The following is a 27,233-nucleotide window of genomic DNA, read 5'->3' as shown; positions in this document are numbered from 1 at the left end:
TAACAGCAATTGGCAAGGTATTAACCACACATTGCCTACTTCAGTGAGTGGGCGACGTTGTCCTATGTTGTTTAGATTTTGATGTGCAGGGGTGTTCCGAAACAAAAATACTAATAATTTAATGAAGTGAGAAAAGTCTTTACAGCACTGTGCTGCGATATCACAGCTTGCGTTGCCAGGTGGGATTCAGTACACCCATGTCACACAGGCACTTTTTGACTGCCATCCTGATGATGGCCTTTGAAATCCTCCCTCTGATCTTCCCACACACGTTCACTGCTATACAAATTTGAATGTCGTACTTATACAATGTACTATTTTTAGTTACGTTATTATCGAATTCGCAAGTTTCATGCGAATTGTCAATTTGGCAATATTGGGGGAGCTGGCTGCAGTGTTTTTGTGGCATGGGACTGGTACCTACTATTGTAAGAAAATAACTTATTTTTACAGGGTAAACAGCTTTTGCTGACTTTTCCTTCAAGTGCATTCTTTCCTTGCTTGCTAGTCCAAACATGTTGTTAACGAGGGTGTCCCGTCAAGTGGAGATGATAAAAGTATTTGTATAAAGTCCCTGATAAATTATTGCATTCAGTAGAAATGTGGTTATGTGAACAGCTAAATTGGAAAAATTATTTGCTGAATACAGAACTTGTGACCAAACTTGGGGGAGATACTCCTGCATATTTAATATGAGTCCTAAAATGGAGGTCTCAACTGATGCTTAAAGGTTAATAAAAGAACACAAATACTTCTGATCTGTGGAAGGCAAGAATTATGCCTTAAGCAGGTTTTTAAATAAGTGTATGCTAGGTTGTCTACCAAAGATTGCACAAGTGACCTGTACTTGACTTCATTTAAAACTGCACCAAACATGCTATTGTTTTATAGCTGCTTTTGCATCAAATGCATACATTCATTTTAATAAGTACTGTGGTGGTGGCTCAGAAGGAAGATTTTAGTACACCTATATACTGCACACCATGGCGTTTACTTTTACCATTTTTGCAACCAAGACATTCGTGCTCATATCAGATTTTTCTTGCATTACATTTTCTACACAACGTAGCTGGTTAATTTTCTGGCTGTTCAATATTCATCACTATTAGTTGAAACTTAATTCTACGATTCTACATGCCAAACCCACACCCTGATTATCAGACATGCCAAAACAAAGAATTTTAACCCAGTGAGGTTGCTTAACATGCACCCAAGTCGAGATACACAATGGCCTTAACATTTCCACATGAATGAAATGTTACCACCACAGCCAGGATTGAACCCTTCACCCTAAGCTAAGCAGCACTACACCATAGCCACTAGGTTACGTTGGCAAGTGTTTACTACTGTACAGAGACCCATATTACACTTCTTAGACATTGAAAACAATGTATACAATCAAAATACTCTACGCTCTGCGTCAATTACAAATGCATTTCTTGAGCTGATGACACTGGCCATTAAATTTCTGTGCAGAAAACAGTAGTTTTCTTCGCAAAGCAACGTGCATGCCATGTGCCACAAATCAGAGGTATCATCATTCACGCAAATTTTACAACGCGGCAAGCGTTATACACATCTTTCTATTAAACACCAACTTTAAGATTGAATGTATCTGTGCTCAAAATGTTCCGATACCCATTTTGGTGCACATAAGGCCATCCCCAACAGTTAAAATCAATTTTAACTGTTGGGAATGGCAAATGAAACCCACACCCTCACCTTAAAACCAACCCCATTGCTGAGAGAGAGAGCTGGTGGTTTGAGGTTAGGAAAGACTTATTTCTTTAACCCATAAGGGCACAGCATGGCACAGCATTGTTGGAGGGATGGGTAAGGGTAGTGCAAGAAGTGATCATAAAGGAGAGGTCACCCCCTTGAGATACGAGTACGCACAACACTGAGCGCCAGGTCGCGTATCTCTCTCCCCATTAGAAAAATGGGTGGGTGCTCGGCGGCATTAACCCCTCGACCACCACTGCTAAGTGAATGGTTCAGCCTAAAACCACTTTCGAACTTATAAGTTCCTTTCAAACTTCAATTGCCTAGTCCTGATGAATGCTAATATATCTACAGCACAAAAGACACAAAAAAACTCAGCAAGTATAACACAACACAAGTGTCCTTAGATGGTGAAAAAAAAAGCATGTGCAACAAGGCACCGACAGCATTAAAAAAACCAAGATAAAAACCAGCAAACACCAAGACTGCTTGCTGACCAATCAATACATGCATCCAAGAAATTTATTTTGCTGTGAAGCATGATACTAAAGCCTTACTTATCCCTTTGTCTCCCCCTTCTTGATCAGGTAAGCCTCAGACATCGGACAAGCTTTTTAATCTTTGTTCCTCTAAAACACACGTATGGAACCAAACAGAAGGTTACACCCACACGCAGAGCAATGTGACACCAAATGAGATTGACACGAGTTTCTTTACTCAGGAAGATTAAACGCAACTATTCACCACATTTTTTTAGACCACTTGCTAGCTAATGCACGAAAGCACTACTGCCGGCTTATTCCATTAGGTACTGTTCTCACTTGCAGAACTTTTATCATGAAGTTGCACCCACTTGGTGAGTATCTCAGCAGAGTGATGGCATGTGCGAGTTGCTAAAGCAACACATCAATCATACAACCAATTTTTTTACAAACTTGTCGCATAAGCTTGGTTTCACTTTGAGGCATAAACAATTCATTTCAATCCAAATCATCTTACAACATTTTGTTTCCATCTAACTTTACATCAGCCAGCTGCCACCACATGTCACCACCCTACACATAATGTTCATGCCCACAAAGTGATCAAAGATAAACCACCGTATGGAGGTAAGCAAGGTACCATTGTAATAGAATTGATATGTTACAGGGGCAAGTAAAAGTGAGAAACTTGATATATAAAGACACATTTGTCGAGTTCCAGTATGTCTTTATTTAGATTAAATAAAACAGTACAAGAACTGACATTTGTAATCATGGAACACTGCTCTCACTCTTAACACTAATACTCTCAATGCATGATGCAACTTTCACTTTGTTAGCTAAGGTGTGAATCTGTCAAACTTTTTTTTTTTGTGTGGTCTGAATGCAATGCCATATAAACCCACTGCTGCTAATCGTTTCGTTCTTTTGCCATTTCTTGCAGGAAAGTTTGCATGCCAGCATCAGCAGACTTGATCACAGTATTGATCGGCACAAGCAACAAGCCTCACAGAAGGAAATCAAATACTTTGTTCTTCCTTGTTTCCTCCAAAACCCTGATACTGCATTAACACCAAGCCGCATCAAACACATTGCGGACACCTGCTTAATAGCCCCTTCCAAGTTGCTCGAGCAAGATTTCACACCATAAAACATTTCCATGTACTTAGGCATGTACAGTTCATATACAAAATTAAATGCTAGTCGCTATTCCACATATCTTCACATAAGGTTTTTGTAACAGATTGATGTGCCTGTTATGTACACCATATTTTACAGGATGTTCCCAAAAAGACAAGAGAGAAATGGGGGACAGCCCTTTAAGCAAAACAGAAATTGCAGGACGAGCAACCACATTTGAAAGATCAGTGGCTACCAAATAGGCAACCAAATGACCTGCTTGGCGCCACCAACAAGAGCGAAAGAACCAAGCAGAACAAGATGCAGAAGTAATGCCAAGCAGTAGTTCCCTCCAACCCAGAGCAGTACTGCACAAGTTCCAGGATCACACCTTGCACTAAATATAACAAAGTCTAGACACAGCATTTAAGCAAGGTATGCGCACAATTGCGTTAAAACGAACGCAAGGTGCAGTGTGTTCGTGACCAACAGGTTTGTTGCCGAGAGCTTTGGCTGAATCTAGACATTGCAGCATTAAATGTGACACACAACTCACTAGAGGGGGGAATTGGGGACTACACAGGCAGGCATATCTTTACCTTCCACACAGAATATTCAACAACAGGCTTTTTTTATTAGTCTGAACACAGAAAATGGGATTTCATAAAACAACATCTTCATCAAACAAGAAACAATGCAGAAGCTAGGGCGAAAATGAAGGGAGGCAGCACAAGGAGGAAGCAGACAGGTGTCAGCAGCCTTATACAGGTAGCAGCAGTTACAGCAGGATAATAAGAGCCTTTGCACACGAGTATGAGCAGATAACAGCGATGGTGCAAGCGTCTCTCCACGCACTTCCAATTGCCACTTCCAATGCTAGTTCATGCAGCACAGCTCTGTCTTGCTCTTCTCCCTGCAGCTCTGCATGGGAGCACTGTCACACAGGCACCCAGGCTGCTGGCTAATGCTAGAACAAAGCACACTTCTCTGTCCACAGTCTCTGTAGCACTGGGATGGCAGTCTCGCTTGCTGCTTGCCACCGGGCCATCACCAAGCTGTGTGTTGGTCGAGGGGGAGCATAATGGCTGAACGGAGACCTTTCCCTCCAGTCAGCGGCGGCAATGTGGAATGCATTTACTAGGAGACCACTCTCTATAAACGTAGAACTATCAAATGTTTATACACACAGGAAACCACACACTAGTGTATCAGCCTTTCCCAGTGGCCAGATTGCAACAAAGCATAACAAAACACAAAACGAGCAGCAGCACACACAAAAAAAGAAAGTGCTGCCTAAAGCTGAGGCAAATGTCTCAAAAAAAAAAAAAAAAAATCAGGATACCAGATGTCAAGACCTGGGTAAGAGTGGCCCTTTATCTCTCTCTTAAAAAAATAGGAGGCTGTCAAGCACAATTGTCTGGATCTGTGCCGTGGGCCCAGTTTACTTGACAAAAGTGTTGGTATTGGCAACCTGCCGTTGTGCTACCCAGGCTGTGAAGACATCCCTGGAACAAGAGAAGCATTTGCTTTACATTCAAGATACCAAGTACTCTGCATGTTATGATTTACTTCTTATGGCTGCTTTATGGAGAATACCCTCCAAATAAGAACTACACATTTTAAACTTTATAGCACAGTACCCCTGCACACCCTAGATGTCAAATGCTTCCACCAGCTGGGCAAAGAAGGCTCTTAAACTGGTAATCTAAGCACTCATTAGCCAAATGGGGCAGCTAAGAGGGCAGGTATAAAAGCTTTTTGAGTCACTATGTCCTATCAAGTGAATCAAGCAGCATAGAACAATCAAAGTTATCATCGCCCTCGACTGGAGCATGCACCCATTTCTACACAGCATAACTAAGCATAGCTCATACTATTCTTGCTGCTGTATGTTTGTGTGTCCACTCTGCTAATGATCGAAATTTTGGTTTAGCTGTATGACTCATGGCGGATGCTTTATGAGCTTGCCGTGCTACTGGTTTTTCATATCAAGTGCTTGTGTGTGCTGCTTATAGGTAAAGTAATTTCAATAAATGCAGAGGAACAGAGATGAGACAGCAGTCTTCGTAAAGTGTGCTCACCTGCAGTGTGAGACGACACACTCGCTGCTGCAGTACTCTCGGTCCCAGTCGTGCGACTCAATGGCTGGGTTGGGGCAGCCGTTGCGGATGCATCGCTGGTGGGAGGCTCCTCCAGGCATATGCCCCTGCTGGTCCATCATGCCCCCACCACTGGAAGCTGGGCTGGACAGCGAGGGTGGAGGCTGCAGATTTCAACCGGCGCAACACCCCTCAAAAGGCGTGCCACAACGACTACACGCGCCTCGGGGGTTTCCAGCCGTCCACGCCGCAGCAGCTCCACTCAACGCGTCAGCGTGATGAGGGGCGGCTAGCGGCGCCACGCCTCCTCCCACCCGTGCACGCACACATGCATCAGGCACCCAGCTAGCAGGAACCAAAGAGCATGCTATTTTTGTTCATATTTAACCACGAAAAAAAAATGCAGGCATACAAAACAGAAGTGTTGTCCATTGATACAAGCCACCATTTTCAGTATTCCAGAGCAGATTTTGAAGATTTTAAACTGTATTGATGAACGAATGATCGCTTTTTTTTTACAATAAAATCCAACATATTGTGTTCATCAGTAAAACAGAGGTAGTGGCCACTGTTTTTGTATAGCAGCCTACTTCAAAAAACAATAATGGCTGATTGCAATTGTAATAGTGCATTTCAAGCATGATTTGCAGAAGCCGTTTGATAACAAGATATAAAATTAAGCAGCACACAGCTATTACTTCTAATGAGGGCCAACAAAAGACTGGAATTAGGTTGTGCTACACCACACCCCCCTGAACAGGGCTTTATCTTGATGCAACGCAGCAAAATGCAGGTGTATATGTATTTGAGCACCTCTCAAAGGAGGAGCCCAATTTCTCAGTATTAGTCTGGTCTAGTCAATACCTTCAATAAAGCTATTACATAACTAATTTTCACACAAATTTTTACGACACCAGAAACATACACAAGCTCATTAACATAATAAGAAGGGACACAGGCAAGATCACAACGAAAAGAACAAAAACCACAAGAAGCCAAAAGAAATGAAAATGCACTACTCTGCAATTTGAGAGCAACCCCCATGCATGCAGAAAAGCTAGAAAACAAACAAGGCTTCATAGGATGGCACACAGTTGCAACCCCACAGCCTTGGGTTGCATTTTAATGTCTAAAGTATACTCACCGCTGACATCAGGTCAGCAGTGTAGGATGGAGCGGCCACTGAGGCAGAAGCCATCATCATCTGCTGGGGTGGAGAGTGCTGTTGCATCATGGTCTGCTGAGGTGGCTGCTGCGGCATCATGGAGGGACTCTGTGCCATTGGGTGCTTGTAAGAAAAACACACAACCAGCAAGCCTAGTAAGCAGCAGCACCTAGCAAATGGATACAGGGAATCCTTTTCATAGTCACAATTGACATCAATATCACTGCTTTTGTTTAATATTATTCTGTTGCAATCTTCAGGGAGAAAAAGAAAAGTATACTTTAGAGCAAAAGAAAAAAAAAAAAACAGTGAGAAGACAGCTTATAAATAGAGAACTGATGCTCTGGAATATAAAGCCCATACAGGGGCTTATGTTAAAAAAAAAAGAAAGAAAAATGGAAGGAAAGAAGGAATATTGAACCATAACGATAGAACTTGCATAATAATATGCAGTAAAAGCTGCAATAATAGTTCACTTAAAGAAAAGACAGTCTGCACATATAAACAAGTGAAGGTTTAAGGACCACGTGTCAGTTACAGTACAGAAGCTCTCAACATGAAAAGCAGTGAGCCATAGTGTCATTTCACAAGGAAGGAGCTCGAGAAAATGAGTGCTTACCATGTTGGGCCATACCTGCTGCTGCGCATTAAGCATGCCCTGGGGTGGGCTCATGGCCATGTACTGATTATGTGGGGAGCCCCCTTCCATGAGCGAGGTCAGCAACGGACTCTTCTTCTGCAGGGGCGACAGGCTCCCCTGGGGTGGTGAGGGCACGGCACTTGACGAACTGACAGGCCCACTCGCGTACAGCGTGTCCGAGTGGTCAGCAGCGGCCTGCCACAAAGTATTCAACCTGTCTTCTTGCCATTTCTATGTAGCAAGTTGCCTAGTTACAAAGGAGCCTTTGTGTGCATTTAAATACCTGAATAATTCAGCCCCAGTAACCACGTTAATTATGACCACCGCTGATACAAAACTTCCCACCCTGCATTAAACAGTGACAATATAGCAACAAGTGTGATGTTAATGTATGTCAAATTGATGCTGATCATCATGATTTGCAGATTTTAGTGGTGCAAGGGCCAGGTCTGGCCAAAGAGTGTTAAGAGAATTGTCAAACTTCAATGAAATGGTGAATTACGAATAGTAGATTAAATATGGCTGTAGGCCTAAAAAACAGTTGCAATAAAGTGTGTAATAGATATATAATTCTGAAAACAACTATTGAGACATGATGTGAACAAAGAGATAACAGCCCTTGGCAGTACCATTGCATCATCAGGGCCCTTGCACGCAAGGGCATGGATGTATTGCTATACGAGAAGCTACCATTGCAACAGTGGCCACACAAAAAAGGCAGTGCTACGAATGAGGGTGCCTTGATGCCCGCTTCTGGGGGCGCGCAGCGTGCATTGAGGCACCCTACTAAGAATTTCTCTCTAACGCCATCTGGTGGCATCAGCAAAAACCAAAATGCCACGCCACGTCACCGCGTTTTGAACTCAGATTGGCGGACGCTCACGTGACCTGCCACACGAAGCGTTCCTCCTCACCCTTTCATCCTTCACTGCGCTCGTTCGCTCTGCTACGGCGAGGCACGCCGATGCTCAACGAACGAACGCACACGACGCGGCACGCAGGCGTTCCTCCTCACCCTTTTATCTTTCGTTGTGCTCGTTCGCTCGATTACGGCGAGGCACACCGACGTAAACGCAGAAACGAACTACATGCCTGTCCGAAGCATTTTGGTACCACCAGACGGCCTTGACTCGTTGATCATTCACCAGCACAGCCGGTGAATGGTCAGATGCGCGCGCGGCCTAGCTTGCACGCGTCGCGGTGACGCTGCGTCTGTACAAATCAAATTCGGGAGCAGGTAGAAGCGGAACATGGGGGCGGCGCACGTCAGCGTCCGTCACGCGCTGAAAATCGTACATCCGTTACCTAGGCTTTTATTTCTTCCGTCCCTTTTCTTTTGCTTATCTCGCACCTGTTCACGTGGCACTGAGTCAACGACAATTATGTTAGCAATATGGGCTTGCACTGACCGAATACCACGGAGTTTAGTGGGCGCCGCCAACATTGCTTATCAATATTCACAATAGAAGCGATAATAGTAAGTAACAAGTCTGCCGGGAAAAGGCGGTATCTGAGCACAAAATCACGAACGCGAATGACGGCCGATGCTGCTCTGGAAGCGGGCGCAGGCCACGCTTAACTTGATGCGCGTAACATAGCACTGCGTAAAAAGCAAATGGAAAGTATATCTGGGCGGGTTGGCGAGCCAGTGTGCCCAGCGGAGGAGCGGCGAGACGAACTGCGCATGCGCGGCACGCTGCGAAAGCCGACGTCTTTACATGTCTTTACGGAGCGAGCCGCTCGCCCACTCATTTCGTCTCCTCAGCGAAGCGCGCGCAGCGGGCGAGCGTTTTCCAATATGGCAGACCCCAACACAAGCGGAGGCGGCATGTCATCGGCGGCACCTCCAATAAATCTAACAAAATCTAATAAAAAATGCCTTTCGCAATTCTTTTTTTATTCGGCAGGTGACAAAGCGAAGCCTCTGCTCAATCGACTGTAACTTCAACCTTGTTCAACAGGTGGCGCAGCAATGCGCTCCGCTGAAACAAGCGGGACGCCGCTCAGCTATCACTCTTAAAGTCCCTCTATCTAATCACTATTCCTTTAGTACTGCGCTCCGTTGCCCTCCCCGCTCGCACCGCTGGTTCGCAAACCCACCTAGCTATTACTCATTAACGTAGCGCAAGCAACACGTAAAAGGACACTAAAGGCAAATATTAAGTCGACGTTGATTGTTGAAATAGCGGTCTAGAAACCTCGTAGTGCTACTTTTGTGCCAAGGAAGTGCTTATTTTGAAATAAAATCACGCTTTAGTGGTCCGCATAGCGTTAGCGCACTTCAAATCACCCGCCAGAAAGCGGTCTCTCTCACGTCACTGTTGCCGTGCCCAATGTTGCCCGCCTTACTGCGCGGCGGCGTGCACCATTCGGGCATCCGGCAACATCACATGCATGCGGCATTTTGTCGAACTTTCTGTCAGAGCGACTTTCGCGAGCGCGCAAAACACACGCGGCAGTACGCGATCCCGAAACTACCTCTGAGACGCGACCGCGTGAGCGAAGCAGGGCGCCGGGCGAAGCGCAGTTCGGCGAAAACAGAACCTTTGAACCACGCGCGCCGTTCCCCATGGCAACGCCAAAGAGGTTCTTTTGTCCATGAGTCAAACAGAAACGAACAAGCAGAATTTTATTACGTCTTTTGATGCACCGAAGGTTCTTTTTTTATTGTAGCTAGCTTGATTACGAGTGATTAATTGTAGTCGGACTCTCTCACGTCATCGGGATCATTTCCAAAATGTCCGGCTCGTGGCGCTCATCGTGTGGTATATTTAGCTTAATTTCTCGGTAAGTAGGGCACTGCTGTTGATAATATTTCCGTTTTAGACGTTGTCATACATTGAGCTTTCACTCTGACATAAATTGTTATTTGCCTTAAGTGTCCCTTTAAGTGAGGCGTCTAGGGCTCGCGGCATTCTCGGGATATCACTTCGGAACATATGTTAGCAAGGTTTCACGATACCACTGACGCCGAATACGTTCGGTGTGCGTGGGCTCCAACGGTCTCGCACTTTGCCAACTGTGCTAACATAGCATACTTGTGAAGAACAAAACAAGGCCTGCATTCACAAATACGTGTTACGCCTTTGTGAATGCAGGCCCTGCTCCGTTGCCAGACCGGCGCGGAACTCGCAGCACAGTCACGGCGAAATCTGGAGGAGCGGTCCTTCGCGTTTCACATGGTAGTTTATGCGATGCATTTTTCCTTTAATATTCGGAGCCACTAAAGCATTAAGAGAGCATGCGACGAATGCCAAAGAAATGGCCTCATACCTTAGAGACAAGGCTCGCCCGGTAGGCAGCTAGGGCCTTCAAGTATTCCTTTTTGGCAGCTTCGGTCTTCTTCTTGTACACGTTCTTGTGGTCTGCTTCGAGGCCGTCCCACATGGATGCCACTATCTTGGAGACTTCGCCAAAACTGGCGTTGGGGTTCTGACCCTTGATGGCCGCTTGGGTGTCCCGGAAGAACAGAGCGTACGCCGACACTGGCCTGCAGAAGACAAGTCGCTGTCAGCTCGCACTGTGCACGTCACAGCCGTCCGCATAAATAAATGAGGAAACGTTGTGGTGGGTCACACAAATTAGAGTTCGCGATATGCTGGAAAGAGCGATTTAATTAACGAATCTGGATAAAAACTACGAATCAACAGAGCCGCTAGGAAATTTATTGGTATGATTAACCTCAGAGGTCCACAAGAGCCGTATACGATGCTTTGAATTCCTTATCTGCACTTCTAAGGCAGTGCTAAACCTCACGACTGTGGAAGCGGGAAATAAACTATGAGGGAGCATAACGTCGCGCAGCCAGCATTCGCAAGCCAACTCTCTGCGAAGCAATCTCTTTCGCCCTCTCACTCTGGAAAGGTCGGTCCAACACGCAACTTTGCGCTTGCTGGACTGGGCCCACAGTGCTCCGTTCGTGGCAGATTTTTATTTAATCGACGCAGATGCTTTACCGACTGCTCCACGCATATTTTCCTCCCGATGTACTTGTGCGACTACAGTCACCCATCGTAACGTACACAGTTCCTCGTTGCAGCGTACGAGGCGGCAGCTACACGTACGTCGCTATCAAATCTGTTTTTTTTTTTCGTGAAGGCGAGCGTAAAGCGCGAAGGCGGCAAGACAAAGCTTGGCCCGGCACATGATCATGTCGAGGCAACTATTTTCTGGTTCCAGTAATGCTCTCTCGTAATTTCCTTCACCCATGCTCACCGCGGCCACAGCTGCGACAGCTCTGCTACTGGGCGCAAAGGCGCGCAGAGTCGTCGAGACGTAAAGGTTTCCACGGGCTCTCGTATCTTACACTAGAGGTGTGCACGGGCTCCGGGTAGCCCGAAAGCCCGAGCCCGACCCGGCCCGCGGGCCGGGCTCGGGCGGGCCGACGTGTTTTCACATCGGGCCCGGGCCGGGCTCGGGCTACTTAGAGTTTTATCGGGCCGGGCTCGGGCCCGGCGCAAAGCCCGACTCAAGCCCGAAATATAGAGAATGAGCGGGAATTGTTTTCCAGCACGCATACAGCGCCTTTTCCGCGACCGCCCTTTACCGTTTTTCCTTTCAATTTACTACTTTAAACAAAAGGGGAGCAGGTAAAGCACTGCCTCTGTTGCACTCCGACAAACAGAGAAGTAACACCACCTGAGCTAGTGACGGCGTCACGCGACTGTTCGCGTTAGATTTAAGGCCAAATCCCATATGAGTGAAATTGTACGCGACAGCGACGAGCGACCCGACGCAGATCGCCTTCGTGCAAGCTGACGCTTGCATGGGCATACCCCATACACGTGACGGCTTTGGCGAGCGAACTCCATTGTTGCTGGCATGAGGCCGTCTACTTGTATTTTGTAATCTGTGTAATAGAGGCTGTTCGTCGTGTGTCGTTTGATCATATTTGGTATGCTCAATAAAATGCCAAATTACCGGAAAACAATGTTTTGTTTTCGCAACGAACCTTCAAAAAGCCGGGCCGGGCCGGGCCCGGGATTGTGTTTTCGTACGTCGGGCCGGGCCGGGCGGGCTCGCAGCCCTTTGCCGTCGGGCTCGGGCGGGCCTTCGACAAAGTCAACGGGCCCGGGCCGGGCTCGGGCTCGGAAATACGGCCCGTGCACAGCTCTAATCTACACCACGGTCTGCGGGACCAGACGAGGAGAGGGTGAGGGAAAAGCTCTGCAAAGGAAGTGCCCCATATACGTACCGAGACCCGTATGCGGACAGCGCGTGCTCTCAACTTAGCTTGGTTCTCACATATTTAGCATACGGTCACTGAGAAAAAAAAAATGTAACACTAGCCATAACGTGTTATATTTGTGCAAACCAGTGCAAAACTGCGCAGCTGCACTAGCCAACAAAAGGAGACCATCTGGTTCAGGCAGGGCAGCGCGGTCTGCCGAATTGGCCCTTGCCCGAACGGGAGTACGAGGTGTGGTAGGGGACACTGACTTTTGAGGTTCGTTGGGGTCCCTCTTCTTCTTCTTCTTGGGCATCTTGGCCTTCTTAGCGGTCTTGCCTCCGTTGTCCATGAGCGGCTCGGGAGAGGGCCGTTTCACGCCCCCGACCAACTGCGCATGGGAGAGGGCACACAGTGAGAGGCTCAGTGTCGAGATGAAACAGCATACTATTACGGTCACACCGGTGCACAAATACACGGACTGCCTATGGGTCACGACTGAATATAACGATGAGCTAGTATGTTGATGAAACACCTCTACGCGCAATAAATAAATAAATAAATAAATAAATAAATAAATAAATAAATAAATAAATAAATAAATAAATAAATAAAAAGCGCCCGCTTACACGCTGCGGCTGTGAGTTGTCAGTGCAACAGTCTATACAAGGCTTGAACTACGGAAGCAATCTCGCAATAGCGGTGCACTGCCTTCATGCTGCATATCTGAAGCCATCTGTCTTGCGAGATGGAGTCGCGCCGCGCCCTGGCCTTTAAAGGCTTTCAAGAGCTGTCGAAGCAGATTACGGCCGCTCTGTCAATACTCGCTCCCACAGCTGCCGACAGCATGCAGAGTACAAAGGGGGCCACCGCCACTGCGTAATGTTAGGCCAGTGGGCGAGAAACGCTTTGCTCCTAGTAATCTTCGCAGCTGATTGAATGCTTCCTCAATGAAACGTTCCGTCGAATTCCATGGATAACAGAAATGTGGCGTATTTAATGCCTAGCCAGCTACACGTTCAATTGTAGCCGTCAGTCCTGCAGATGTCTGATGCACCTCCGCTGCCGTTTTAGCAGCAATACACGCACTACGCACAAGATGGCACAGAGCCCTACTTTCATTTGTGAATGCGAATGACAGATGCACGCCGTAAAAAGATGTCAGGAGAAATGCGCATCGCCGAGAGTAAGAGCCCCACCCACAATGTGCAACGCACGCAATAAAACGCGAGTCTGGGAGCAAAATGAGCAAGCAATTGCTATGAAATTTGCAATGAGAAAAACACGGAGGTGTCTGTTACGAAAAAAAAAAAAAACAGCTCACACGGTATATTATATATTATATGAGCACTCTCTGCTCATATAATACAGCACACTTTGCACGCCAGGCTTCACGTGCAATCCTCAACAGGCCAGAAATGAAGGGGAAAAAAAAAAACAAAAAAAGATTATCTAAAACAAGGGTAATGGTATTAAAAAAGCTGCTACCTTTTAAAGATTTTTTTTTTCAATTATTACTCAGCCTCAAAAAGAATTCGGTATAACTGCTCTAAACAACAACGACAACAACAACAAATAAATAAATAAACAAACAAAAATGATTAGTACAAGCGCAGCAAATTTCAGAAGTCTCAAAAGTATGGCCTCGACAGGGAGACGAGCGCGATGCGCTAAAAGCGTGCACGAGGCACGCGCCACAGTTCTGAAAAGGCTTCGTCGGGAAGAACACGCGCACACCCCGAGACAAGGCCACATGCAGAAAAATTCGCGAAGGCGTATTTAAAATTAAATGCTAAACAAGTTACGTGACTCTCCTCGACATCGTACACATCCATGTGACGACGTATAAGCGAGCGTCGATCATTAAAAAATGACGCACCTGAGACAGAGGCGTGCTGTCGTCACTATCCTCGCTGGTGGTCTCCTGACCCGGCGAAGTGTGATTAGAACCAGGCGGGGAACCGCTACCAGCAGACCCCGCCCTGGGCGCTGGTCCACGCATCATGCTGGGAGGGCCCATCAGAGCACCTTGCGGCGGAGGCGCCGCCGGCGGAGATGGGTACTGGCTCATGTATGGACCATCGTACGACGACACACTGCGAAAGCGGGCGCCATGGTTAGATTGTCCAAAGCTGCCTCCAACAATGCGCAGGGTCCTACCGTTTCAGCACATGTGACAGCAGCGGGCTCATAGGACGCTCCGGCATTTCTTTATACGAATCCATAGTCGCCCTATACTAGGATCAACAGCTCGACGTACAGAAGCGAAGCGAAGTGTGGTTTTGCTTACGCCGAACAAAGATACTTCTCAACGGTGGATACGTTTGGAACAGTTCGTTATATGGCTAAGTGTGGCGCCACAGACCACAGGAGATGCACGCGCTCGCAAGCTCGCCGTATAACAGCGCTGTGTTTGAGACATCATTTAAGAAGTCCAGAGGGGGTGTTACATTCAGGGGGTGTTACATAAGGGGTGGGATTACAAATAAAAGACAGAGAAGATTCAACTAACACTGCAAATAAGCCAAACAGCGAAGATTAAATTAACACTGAAGTCGATAAGAATATGAGAAAGGGCGATAAGAATATGAGAAACACTTCCAGAAGTTTTCATTATTTTATTTTCAAGAGCAGCTGAAAAAGTGAAAAACACGGAAAGTTAACAATAGCTGCACCCACTTTTGCGACAGCCGCCCTTCATACTGCTTTCCAAGCACGTTTTGTTTGAAAGATGGCGGGCATGACGCTTTTGGACTCCCGAAATTAAATATGGCGCTTACAGTGCACAAAAGCATAACATATTGATATTTGTAGTTATTACTCAGGCATAACTGTTGTCGGAACTCCCTTTTATTTATTTATACATCTCCCAGATGGGAAAAAATTCTGCGCACCAAATTTCTACACGCTTCTGGAAGTAACAATTAACATACTCATAGTTCACAGTACATAGACTTCCCAGGATGAGCTCTTCATTTTGCCATAAAAACTAGGTCAAATATCGGTTGTTGTTCGCTTGAAGATCTGATATCTCTAAATATCTAAGATAACGCAATGCAGGTTTTTTACAACGATTACAAGAAAAACACTGGCTGACAACTGCCGCCAGGGGGTGGGGGTGGGGACAGAAAGGCACCGCGCACTCACCAGAGGACGCTACGTCGCTCTCTTCTAACAAGTTCTAGAAACGTCGCTTCTAACCATCCTTTCTAGAGCTCTAACGGCCCATCGGCATCGGTTGCTAGATATACGAAGAATATGGGACGCGGACGTGCGTTCCCCGTCTACTCAATCTTTTAGATGCGAAGCATCTTATGGCGGACTTCAATCCGGCAGTGGTGTGCGGCGTGACCACCCCTACTGCGCCTGCGCGAACCCTCTCAAAACACCTCCTCTCCCACTTCCCCCTCTCCAACTTCCCCTACCCTCTCCCATTCCCCTTCTCCCTCTCCACTTCCGCTCCCCTCCCCCCCTCTCCACTTCCCCTCTGAAACGCGGGCTCGACATGCCGAAACGCTGCTTCGCATCGCCTCATGGTACCCTTTAGCGGAGATGGTGTGATTTTCGTCTCTGGATTAAAATCAACTATACATTTCTTTGCATCAGGGTTCACCCTTCCTTTTTTAATGTTATTTAGTGTTTAGTATAGCTTTTTAATTGTTTGTTCATGCTTTTATGTTATAAACAACTGGGTGACCAATACCCTCGCGGGCACGAGCCAGTTTTCCTAGGCTGCTACAACAATAGCAAGCCCAATGCCGATCTGGAACGCGCGTCCCAAAGAAGGCGAGACGCGCCCTCCAGGCCGACCGTGTCCAGCCATATTCCACCTAATCATGGCCAGAGTAGAGTGGGGTCGCGGTCACTTCTGCTCTAGCTACGGCCCAATCTTGCTTCTTCTGTCCCCTACGCTGCACTGCTGTCGCATATCGAAAACTTCAATGTTCGGTGCTGTTGACACCGTGCAATGGAGTGTTCCGCATGCCACAGCAGCGCCAGAACGCATAGCCTAGCGGGCGGAAGAAGCAAGATTGGGCCATCACCGGACTAGATGCCAACGTGACGCGCGCGTCTCTCGACCTTTTCACATGAGAGAAAAGACGCCGTCATGCTGGGCTCTGGCACGGGAGTACAAAGCCTGACGTCACAGCCTCGGCCGTGCATTTTTGGGGAGTCACGCCTATTTAGCAAAGCCCAGAGAGGATTATGGCGGCACCCAGGGAGCCATCTGTGAAAAGGTCTATAGTCAGTCCACGACATGGTAGTCAATGGCAACGCGGTCGTTCTCGAGCGAGCGTCTCATATTGAGACGTGTGCTTCAGACGGGGAGTGGGCGGAGGAAAAACTTTATCGGGCGATCGAGTATGGACCCTTGAAGGGCCCTCGTTACGCATATGTGTCCAGACCGCGCAGGGCCATGGCAGTGGCGCTCCGGTTCACACAGCGAAGCTGAGTGTAAAGCCCTAACCACACGTACGCGTTACAACGCGTCAGCGCCGAGTCTATACGCCACGCAATGACGCGTTGTAACGCGTACCTGTGGTTAGGGCTTAAGACTTGACAGGGGACGCGCGAGCGCGCCTCGTTTTGTTCCCTCCTTGCGGCCGATATCGGCGAGCGCCGCTAAATGAATAAGGTCCCTAGATAAAAAGTTTACTTGAAATTTTCTTCCATCTAGGGACCTTTTATCTAAGCTCCGTAGCGCCCTTTGGTCAGTGAACGGTGCTTATTGGCACCGTGCAATGGCGTTTTCCGCATGCGACAGCAGCGCTACAACATACAGCCTGGCGAACGAAGAAACATAATTCTGCCGTGGAAAGACTAGAGGCGAACTGCGTAGTGTTCTTGCCATGCTTCTTGCGCGACCGTGGGCGATTTTTTTTTTATCTAGGGACCTTAGGGCGAAGCGGAGGCAAGCGCCACGGGCAGAACCTGTCAGGTGGTGAAACCGTGCATCGAAACAGGCTGAGAGACTTCTGGGAGATTTTCACATGATTTTAAACCTTCGGACTATACAAATACCACTGTATATTCTATTGTCGCACTGAACATTTTTTTTTTTTCTGCCGCTATCCGTCAGACCTACGCTACGTCGCTCCTAACCGCAGCGCCCTAATTCGCCGAAGTGGGAGAATTGCGCGAGATGACCTCTGCGACCATACCCTCCGATAAGGTACAAGCTTCACGGGCTTAGAGTTTTCTATAGTCGGGTACAACTTTAGAAAAAAGGAGAGGCCCCGCCCATATGACCGAAGCGCGGCAGCCGATTGCCTCCGCGGCAAAGAAATAGTCCCGCTTCTTCTCCTTGAGCGGAGGCACCGGCCGTCCGGCTCGTGACGTCAGTCTAGAGCGCGCGCCCATTGGTGGAAGCGCGTGTGCATCCGCCTTTGAGGTGCAAATGCCGCTTTTTTCTAAAGTTGTACCCGACTTTTTTTTTTTTATAGAATAATTATTGCAGAAAACTACATGGAAAAAAGAAAGCAGTAGCGTATATATCGGGATGGCGCTATACTTTTTTTTCAGGGGGTTTACGATTACATGCCCTAGAGCCTCAGAGATCACAAAAGCATGCGATCTCAACGGCGAGCAATCTCGGGGTCTATGCGACATTTTTCCGAGTTTTCTACTGAAATCTGCTGTTGTAATTGTTTAGCATATCATTTACCGACGAATGATGGGCAATATTTTTCTTTATTACGCGGCTTCATCAGAAAAGCAAGCTGCACCATGTTTGTTTCGCTTTGATGTGGTTGAATTCGATTTGTGCAAACACGTGTGAGTACACACACAGAGATATATTAGTACAGAGCTGTACTGTGTGGTACAGTTATGTTGGGCGCTAGCCGTACAAAGTTACTTCTTTTGCACTGACAGCTACCGCACTCACTTGTGCAATGATCCCTCCCTCCTCCTTTACACACACACACACACACACACACACACACACACACACACACACACACACACACACACACACACACACACACACACACACACACACACACACACACAAACGCGCGCGCGCGCGCGCTGAAGAAAAAAGATTTCGCCCAAGATATCAGCCGCAATACAAGCATATCAAGAACGACCATCCTTTGGAGACTACCGATGAGGCAATAAGCTTCCGTGACAAAGGGAGCGACAAGACGAACGGGAACTTTGAAGAGTGAGGTGCTACTCGAGTTGTGGTGCTAAATGTTTAACGGATGTGCAACGTGTAAACATCATTTGTCTTATGTTCAACAGAACTGCGTTCTTTGACACTAAGGTACATTCTCGTGGTCAGTGCTCGGCCTTTCACTCCCGACGGAAAAGCCGCGTGCTGCAACGCAACATTGGAAAGTTTACATCGCTGAACGCCAACTCTTCGATACTCTTCGATACTCACATGCTGTAGCGCGAGGGTTTTGGAACATCTAGAGGTTTAAATCTGGTATTAAAGCGCGCGGGAACGACAGTGTGAACGATACAGTGCACACAACATGTTGCTTACACAGAAGCAGCACAAGGCGTTCGGTGAAAAAGCTAAAATAACATTTCTGTAGCACAAGTCCCACGATCTGTGCTGGGTAAATGATGGCATTTTAATGGTCGACCAGCAACAATAGGTTTGAATTATGCGACCGTACAGCGGCGCTCGCATGACTGCCACCGCGACAAAAGCTCTTGCTGGCTGCGCGTTCGCAGCATACACCGTGTCAAGGCTCCGGGTGCTGGCTGAAGCGAGCGTACAGAGAGGCGCCAGTGGGTCACCAGCAAATGTGGTGGTGGCAACGCCGTCTCCGCCGCCTAAACGTCGACACACGAACTCGCTGATCGGTCGAAGGATCTGTATCTCGGAAATGGCACCACGTTTTACGCGGTAGCAGCCCGCGGTTTGACGGTAGATGGGCAGGAAAAATACACGATGACATCGCGTCAGCGTGAAGTGGGCGCCTGGGAAACTCACAGCGGAGCTAGTCTAAAACGCGTACACCACAGCTCACAAATCTGTACACCCTGTTGGAGTGCAGAGTGGGAGAATCATCGTACACCCGTTGCGTCGGTATTGTCGGATACGAAAGCACGAAAGGTGCACAGTTTGAGCAGCTCACCTGCAGCCACCCAAACAGCTCTCTCTACACAAACACGTGTGTGTGTGTGTGTGTGTGTGTGTGTGTGTGTGTGTGTGTGTGTGTGTGTGTGTGTGTGTGTGTGCGTGCGTGCGTGCGTGCGTGCGTGCGTGCGTGCGTGCGTGCGCTTCGCACGCAAGGTCAACCCCATGGTGTCAGAGGTTTGTAAAGCTGCAGGCGCGCTATGTGACGTAAGCTAGAGCTGGGATAAAGGAACCGTGCAAAAAAGCGATGTCGAAAACTACTGTCGAGGGAGGCGCTTGGCCGGCAGGAAAAGGAGGGCGCATTAGTTGCGCGACACGTCGAAATGGACGTTTCGCAAAAGGGGCGTAGCCACGAAAGCAATACAACTGAGAAGAAAGACAGCCTGAAAAAAAAAGAAAAAGAAAACCCGAAGAGATGCATCGCAACGCGCCAGCGAGAGCTGGTGTGTTCTGTGCGAGTAGCATTCAACTAGACAGAGAATAGGACGTAGCGGCTTCGCCTTGATGGATAGAAAATGACGCCAAACGCCGATCAAGTAACGACTAAGGCGTGTGCTGTGTCAGTACAAGGGCCACACCACGCAATCAAGTGACCCGGAGCGAAGCAACGGGGCAGTGAAGCCGACAAAGCAGCGATGAGAGCTTACGACCAAAATAACAATAAAAATTAATACATAAAAAATAAAAAGTCCACCGTCATGCGCAAGCTACTACTACTCCACTAGTGTCCTATCCGCCTTATGAAACGTTAAACCTTACCAAAAACAATTAAAGCACAAGCTGTCATTGGTCTGATATCTTGCGCGCCCGATCCAGGCATGTTATGGCCGCAACACACACACACACACACACACACACACACACACACACATATATATATATATATATATATATATATATATATATATATATATATATATATATATATGTATATGTACATACACATATATATATATATGTGTGTGTGTGTGTGTGTGTGTGTGTGTGTGTGTGTGTGTGTGTGTGTGTGTGTGTGTGTGTGTGTGTGAAAGAGATTGAGAGAGAGAACAAAGTAATGAAATGATAATGAGTCAAAGTCGCCACACAATCTTGCAAACGACACCAGATATATCCTGGCGCTCAAAGGGATTGTCCGGAAACCGTTGAATCTGTCGGGTGTGTTATGTGTTTCCGCACGTGGAAAACCCAACGATGATTTTTCCAATCCGATTGGAACGTTATATAGTTTTATTCAGCCTTCTTTTTCATGCATACGAAACTCGCACCAGATCTCCTGATGAGTGGCAGCTGTTGTCGCATGACATCAGATGGGACCGTGCATGGGAGTCTCGAGGCTGTCTGAGCTGTACTTTGTTGCGCAGTTTGCTCGGTGCTTTTTATTGCTCAAGTGTATGCCTCGCTAATTAGACAACCGTCACTAATAGGGCCCTCTCTGCAGCAGCTGCGAATTGCTCTTATGGTTTCGAAGGCGCTTATCGTGTTTGGAGATGGACGTTTTTCCGCCTCTGATGCGGTGTTTTGTCTTGGCTATTTCACAGCAGTCTGCACTGGTGTTTCGTGTTCTCTCTAATAATAACTGTTGGGGTTTAACGCCCCAAAACCACGAGAAGGTTATGAGGGACGCCGTAGTGGAGGGCTCCGGAAATTTCGACCACCTGGGGTTCTTTAACGTGCACCTAAATCTAAGTACACAAGCCTCAAGCATTCTCGCCTCCATCGAAAATGCGGCCGCTGCGGCCGGGATTCGCTCCCGCGGGTGTTCTCTCTACAGTTGAAAGAAGCAAGCACGAAACCGGCAGCACGTGACAGACGACGGCGATGAGCATTCGGTGTTTCGTGACGATCAGCAGTAGGGCGCTATGGACCCGGCGCTTACCTTGCAAGTGTAAAGAGCCATGAACCGCGGCGCTCACAAAGCGTGATCTCCCCGATAGCAGCACGCTACAAAACGCCAAAATCGTCACCGGTCAGGTGCTTGCGCGTGTAATTTGTTACATCAATAAGAGCTCATCCGCATTTTAAAATTTGTGCGCTGAAGGGCACCGTAGTTCAAGCCTACGGTTTCAACACGTGTCTTCATCAACGCAAACGCTTGAGGCAGTTGAGTTACTGATTTTATACGAAAGCTGCCAGCCACATTTGTGAAATCCTATGGCGATAACGGCTGCGCATTTCATTAATTTATGAGCAGTTACCTCCTTTCTTTTTTTTTTCTTTTCGCGAATGTGGAACGTTCATCCAATAGCGCCTCGCATGAATGGTCAAAAATCGTGGGCACCGCATCAGGCATCCGCTGCCGTACTCGCAGCCTTTCACCAGTAGTACGCCGAAACCCAGCGAGAGGCGTACGCTCAACTCGTAGCACTCCTCTGCATGATGCGCCGAGCACAGCCTTGAGTGTTCCGACGGATACCTGTCAGCGCAACGAGCGGCGGCAACCCACTTCGCCCGTAGGCTCTTCTCGCCAGGAAACTTGTGAAGAGTCACGTAGGGTGAATCCCTAACACACCCCAGAGTACAACAGGCCTCATCATTAAGCGTTAAGGAACAAACCAGCTTGAACGGAGCGCTGAATTCCCAGGAAAAAAAAACGGTAGCTCTCTTGCAACCTACACTACGTACGATGCAGCATCATGGCACGACCGCCCGGCGGTCCGACACAGTCCCGTGTGATGTCAGTCACGCTCACTGTTACCAGCGTGTTCTGTCGTTCACGAGGAATTTTCGAAAAGGCTGGATGTATTATTAATTTCGGGATTTCGGGATTAATTACGCGCTCGTCTCATCCCTGCAAGCTGGCTAAGAGTATACAATAAGACACACGCTTACTTCTACGACAATTTGTTTTCATTCCTAAAACGACCGGACAATCCCTTTTATGTCTCTGTACACAGTCTGACATTATTGATTTGGTGTGAAACATCACCAACGTCCGGAGTAGTGGAGCTTCAGAATATTAAAACAGCTTTTGTGCACGTTGAACATGAAATAGTCTGTACAGTAAGGTACAGGCATAATCGTAAAACACCAAAGTAGAACCTAGACTAGGTCCACAACCGAAATGAAAGAAGGCCCGTCGCTGTCAATTTCACATGCATTGAACATATTAAACGACGATCCGCACAATAAAGCATCGTTTCTAATTCGGGCAACCAACATGCTGATCAGATGTGCAATGTCCCTTGGTGTAATCTCAAAAGTAGATGCAGCTAAAGACAAGAGTACAGGAGCTGAATGATATTTGATTCACTGGACGTGGCTGTGCGGTATATAGCATTTAGAGGAATATACCAACCCCTGCCACTAATAACGTGGTGCGTTGCTTCCACAAAACACAGAAAAATATCTGGACGAAACATACCAGCGAGACCAGACGGTAACGCATTAGTCTGTACTGTCAATTCCTTTCGATTCCTGCTGTCTTCCACTCATACTCTTGCAATACATTACAAAGCGCCGTCAACAACAGCACAGCTATATAACAGGCGAGCGAAGTGCAGTCACAGTGCTACTGAGGGAAGCTGCAGACACGCAGCGTGGCTTGCACCATGTGTGCAAGTAAACCCTACAGGTTCCAAGCTGTTTCTACCAAGGAGTTTCTTCGTCAAACGGAAACGACTCATCTTGGCCGGTGGCAGCCTCGTCAATAAAGCCTAACAGTTTACGGGGGCGATCATGTGAATGCGCGTTAGGCTAGTGAGAAAAATCGTACTTGCATGACAGCAATTCCTCGCAAAGGAAGTCTCCTACGGGTCACCACATTTCACAAATACAATTCGTAGACTTGGTGGCAAAGCAGTGGGGGCATTATAGCAGGCTGTAGTGCTATAGTTTCGAGGCGCGCAACCTTCGGTACAAGCAGCAAAGCATAGCGATGATTAGCAATGGGCACAAGGATTCGTCTGTATAAGTAGGATGTGTAAAAGGTATCGCCCAGAGACACAGCGCTCTCTCTCGATGGGGCAAGGGAGGGCACTACAGGCGACCATGAACTCCAGCTTGTTGATCGATCCTTGCTACTACGTCGGCATGGACAATCAGAAAATTTTAATTTGAAGAAATAAAAAAATTCCCACCTAGCTCTGATACCCACTATACCCGGTGTTTCTACAAAGACTGCGTAAATTTGAAACAGCCATTTTGAAATAAAGCGGCGGTTTCGCTTGAGAGATGCCGTGAGAGGTGACGACCGTGTGGTGATGAGTGACACATGGTAATTACTCGATAATTAAAGCATACGTAAATAACCTTTAAGCTAACAAGTTTAGCGGGCTCATCGTAATTGAGAAATTGAGGCGAACTTTTTGTAAAGGCCATGTCACCTTATGGATCTGCTAAGTGTGATTACCCGCGGAACACTGCGGCACAAGCATTTCAAAGCGGCCGCACACGGCTGGGGGGTGAAAGCGAAAAACAGTCTGTGCGATGCTGACGGAGCCGTTATGTGACGTCAGGAGCCACGTCGCATCGAGTGGTGCAGTTTTGGTTTCGAGTGCTTTGCCGGTGCGAAGTCGTCGTGCCGCGCATCCGCAGGTAATCGCATATATATTTTTTTATTGCGATAGCAATTATATGGACACACTCAGCTGTTTTTTGCCGTCGGCGTCAAGCCACAAAGAAAAATACTTTCCGAAGCGCGGATTCGAACGGGCGACCCCTAGCTCCGCAGCGCACGGCGTTAGACGGCTCGGCCATAAACCGTACGTCCCTCAGTATACTAACGGCGTGATATTTATATACACCACTTACCGCTGGCGGTACGCCGATCTCAGTGGCATTTCAGCGTGTTCTCTGCATTACCAGCGGGATGGCGCGAAGGAGTTCGTCGCCCAGCTCGTTGCGATGCGCGCGCTCTGCTACCATACGTACTTTGCCCTACAGCGCGTAGTCGACCGCGCGCGCACGCAATTGTCTCTTGATGGGGGCGGTTTGTTCGTCTATTGCTTTGATTGGAAAGTTTGCACGATGTTACAGAGCTCACGATTGTCACTTCGCTCGCTGCAGAAGCCGCGTTTGCGAAAGGAGCGCGATGGTCAAACACAAGCAACTGTGACAGTTACATCGCGCTCGTCTTGTGTATACCTGTGCGTTCGTTTCATGCGTCCTTCTTTGTGTTTCAGCAACGCGCTTTAAGTGTCGAGCTGTGGACGCTGTTAAGGCCCGAACACACGTACGCGTTGCAGCGCGTCAACGCGTGACTTTTTGACGCGGCGTCGCGCCCTTTCCCTATGGGGAGAGAGGGCGCGCAGCTTCGCGTAGCCGCGCGCCCTCTCTCCCCATAGGGAGAGGGCGCGACGCCGCGTCAAAAAGTCACGCGTTGACGCGCTGCAACGCGTACGTGTGTTCGGGCCTTTAGTTCGCGCCCGTCTGTGCGTGTTTTCCTCGTGCGTCCTTTGGACTTTAGCAGCGCGCTGCGCGTTTCGGGCTGCATGCCGCTCTTCCTGTGACATTTCAATTTGTTGCTATCGCATTCCTTGCTTCACCCTTGCGGCGAAACTGTGACTTTTTTTTTTTGATATCCAGACGCTGATATGGCTTTTACAAAAACATTATTTCGATTTTCCAATTACAATGAGCTCGTACACTGATTAGCTCAACGGTTAACATTTTTTTGTTAATGCCGGACCAACTACCATATATCACGCATTATCAGGTGGCTGTCACGACTGACGGCTTGTCTCCAACGAAACTTTTTTCAATGTAGCCATTAAAAATATATATTTACTGCCTTCGTAGAAACACCCGGCATATACGGATGACAAAGAACGGTAATTGAGCGAAATATATCCAGTAAAGGGCAGACGCCACACATGCAAAGCAATGCATTTGTAATTTAAATATCCCACTAATATATGCTGACACCGTCCGATATCGCGCCAGGAAACTGGTACTTGAATCATCTTGAAAGATAACAAGCGCGCTCCTGTCAACGCTTGATAACACCCGGCGCATCCTGCCGAGCTCCGACATTAGCAAAGCGCGTTCCAAGCCCATGCACTCAGACGAATGTTCGAGCCCACTCATTCTCAGAAAGATGAGATGCTATAGACACAAATGCCTCAAGATGGGGAGTGAATTCGCCTGTGCAAAATAGTGACCTACTAAACATTTATTTTTTTTTCTCGCTACCTATAGGCTGTATGTTATACGGCGCTGTTTTTGGCGCACAAAGATTCAGCGCTGGCTGCACATAACTTATCGATAGGCTACGTTTCGTCTGTACCGAAGGCTACGCGATTCGACGTTCGCATTTCCTCCAAATACGGCTGGGACATTTCCGCGAGTGGCGAGCTTGCGCTGCCTCGTTCGAAAGTGACTCGGTTTCGCGCATTTCGTTAGGCGAGCATGCGGACATCGTCGGGGTGCGCAGTCCTCACCTTGGCTGGCAGAGGCCGGACCCACCCCCCAAGCAGGCAGGTCGCGACTGCACGGATGTGGCTGAAGGGGCCGATGGCCCGGAAACCCACCTTTGTAAATGCATGGATGGCGGTGGCATGCCCATGGCGTGGTGATACATGTCAGGGGGCCCTTGGGGCCCCGGATAGGAGTGTGGCGGTGGCTCCATCATTCCGCCCGACATAGGGGAGCCCATGGCTTGCGCCATGCTCGTCTGCGGAGCCATCCCCGGCTGCACGAGAGACGCACCGGATCAGATTGCAGAGGCGTAGGCATCTCATGCACGAGCAAGCTATGTGCGCGACACCATGCACCTCAATAATGTTCTTTATTTTTCTTTTCCAATTCATAAAACAACCTTAAAGACACCATAGGCCACGACCAAGCTCAAGTTTGCGTTTTGCTTAATCTGTGGCTGCCCTGTTCGTTTAACGGCAAACCGATATAACAAAGGAGGAAGGGAAAAATACATAGGAGATAGCATTACGTCACATAGCGAGCCATGACAGACGAACTCTTAGTGAAACCATTTCTTTCCCTTTTTTCCTTCGTTGTATCGGTCCAACAGGTGACCTTAAAACTCCACGGTTTCGCGAGGACTGTTCCCGGTTGTTTTATTACGACATCCATTGTAGGCACACTTCAGGCAAATATTCGCCGTGATGTTCCGGAAAAAGTGCGATAGCATTCCCGTAACGCTGTGGATGCCAGGGAAAGTGTGAGAGGGTGAGCCGAGAAAGATGGTGACGTGCGCTAGCGCCTTATGGTCAGATCGGCCGTGCGCGGCCATGCTGTCTGCGGCAACTGCAAAGGCTCAGTAGGCTGAGATGGCTGGTCGCTTCGTGTGCACCGCCTTGCTGAGCTTAGCGCTCGAGGTCGCGTTATTTCAGTGTCGGAGACGCGCTGAAGTGAGAGGAAACGCGACGCGCCTGTTCAACACGCCCTACTCTGCTCTGTTCATCACGCCAGCGTTATAACAGCGGGTACGTGTTCGCGATCACTGAGTGATCTGTTCGCTTGTGCGCACGAGAAACCACGCTTGTTCAATTAGTAAGCGAGTGTTTACTGCATTATATACGGCCGACAAAACTACGAAACCCGATTCCTTCAGCCGTATAATGCAACGCTGTCGCTTCACAGCTTCTACTTTCGGGCGAAACTGCGAATTTTCAATATCAATATGCAACTCGGCTGTCGAGCCGTAGCACTGCTTGCAGAGCTCAAACACGAAAACCTACCGTGCGCCCACGTTAAAATCACGTGACTGATTCGAAACTTTTGACTTTAATCGGGCTACGCAATGCTCTCATAATGCTCCCTTCCTCTGTGAACAGAAAGCATTGTCTA

At 47.9% G+C, this 27,233-nt stretch overlaps 1 protein-coding gene across 9 annotated transcripts in view; it reads right to left on the bottom strand.

Moving 5' to 3' along the window:
* Nucleotides 1–2,910: 2,910 nt before the first annotated feature.
* The window catches only part of LOC119373048 (TOX high mobility group box family member 4-B), a 453,672-nt gene continuing 429,349 nt past the window's right edge, over nt 2,911–27,233 (bottom strand). For 5 of the 9 annotated variants that reach the window (XM_037643179.2, XM_037643178.2, XM_037643181.2 and 2 more), the window contains 8 exons: nt 25,958–26,118; nt 14,274–14,490; nt 12,667–12,785; nt 10,501–10,717; nt 7,207–7,422; nt 6,567–6,710; nt 5,405–5,586; nt 2,911–4,828 (listed from right to left, as the gene is read on the bottom strand). In XM_037643179.2, the coding sequence (XP_037499107.1) occupies nt 4,765–4,828; nt 5,405–5,586; nt 6,567–6,710; nt 7,207–7,422; nt 10,501–10,717; nt 12,667–12,785; nt 14,274–14,490; nt 25,958–26,118 (1,320 nt within the window). In that variant the 3' untranslated portion in view covers nt 2,911–4,764. The remainder of the gene's footprint in view (nt 4,829–5,404; nt 5,587–6,566; nt 6,711–7,206; nt 7,423–10,500; nt 10,718–12,666; nt 12,786–14,273; nt 14,491–25,957; nt 26,119–27,233) is intronic. The other 4 variants (XR_007417751.1, XR_005179769.2, XM_037643183.2 and 1 more) reach the window with 4 other exon arrangements.

This window comes from Rhipicephalus sanguineus, chromosome 1 (genome assembly GCF_013339695.2).
Source record: "Rhipicephalus sanguineus isolate Rsan-2018 chromosome 1, BIME_Rsan_1.4, whole genome shotgun sequence".
NCBI classification, from domain to species: domain Eukaryota; kingdom Metazoa; phylum Arthropoda; class Arachnida; order Ixodida; family Ixodidae; genus Rhipicephalus; species Rhipicephalus sanguineus.
Note: the sequence above shows the minus strand (reverse complement) of the source record. Positions and strands in the feature narration are given on the sequence as shown.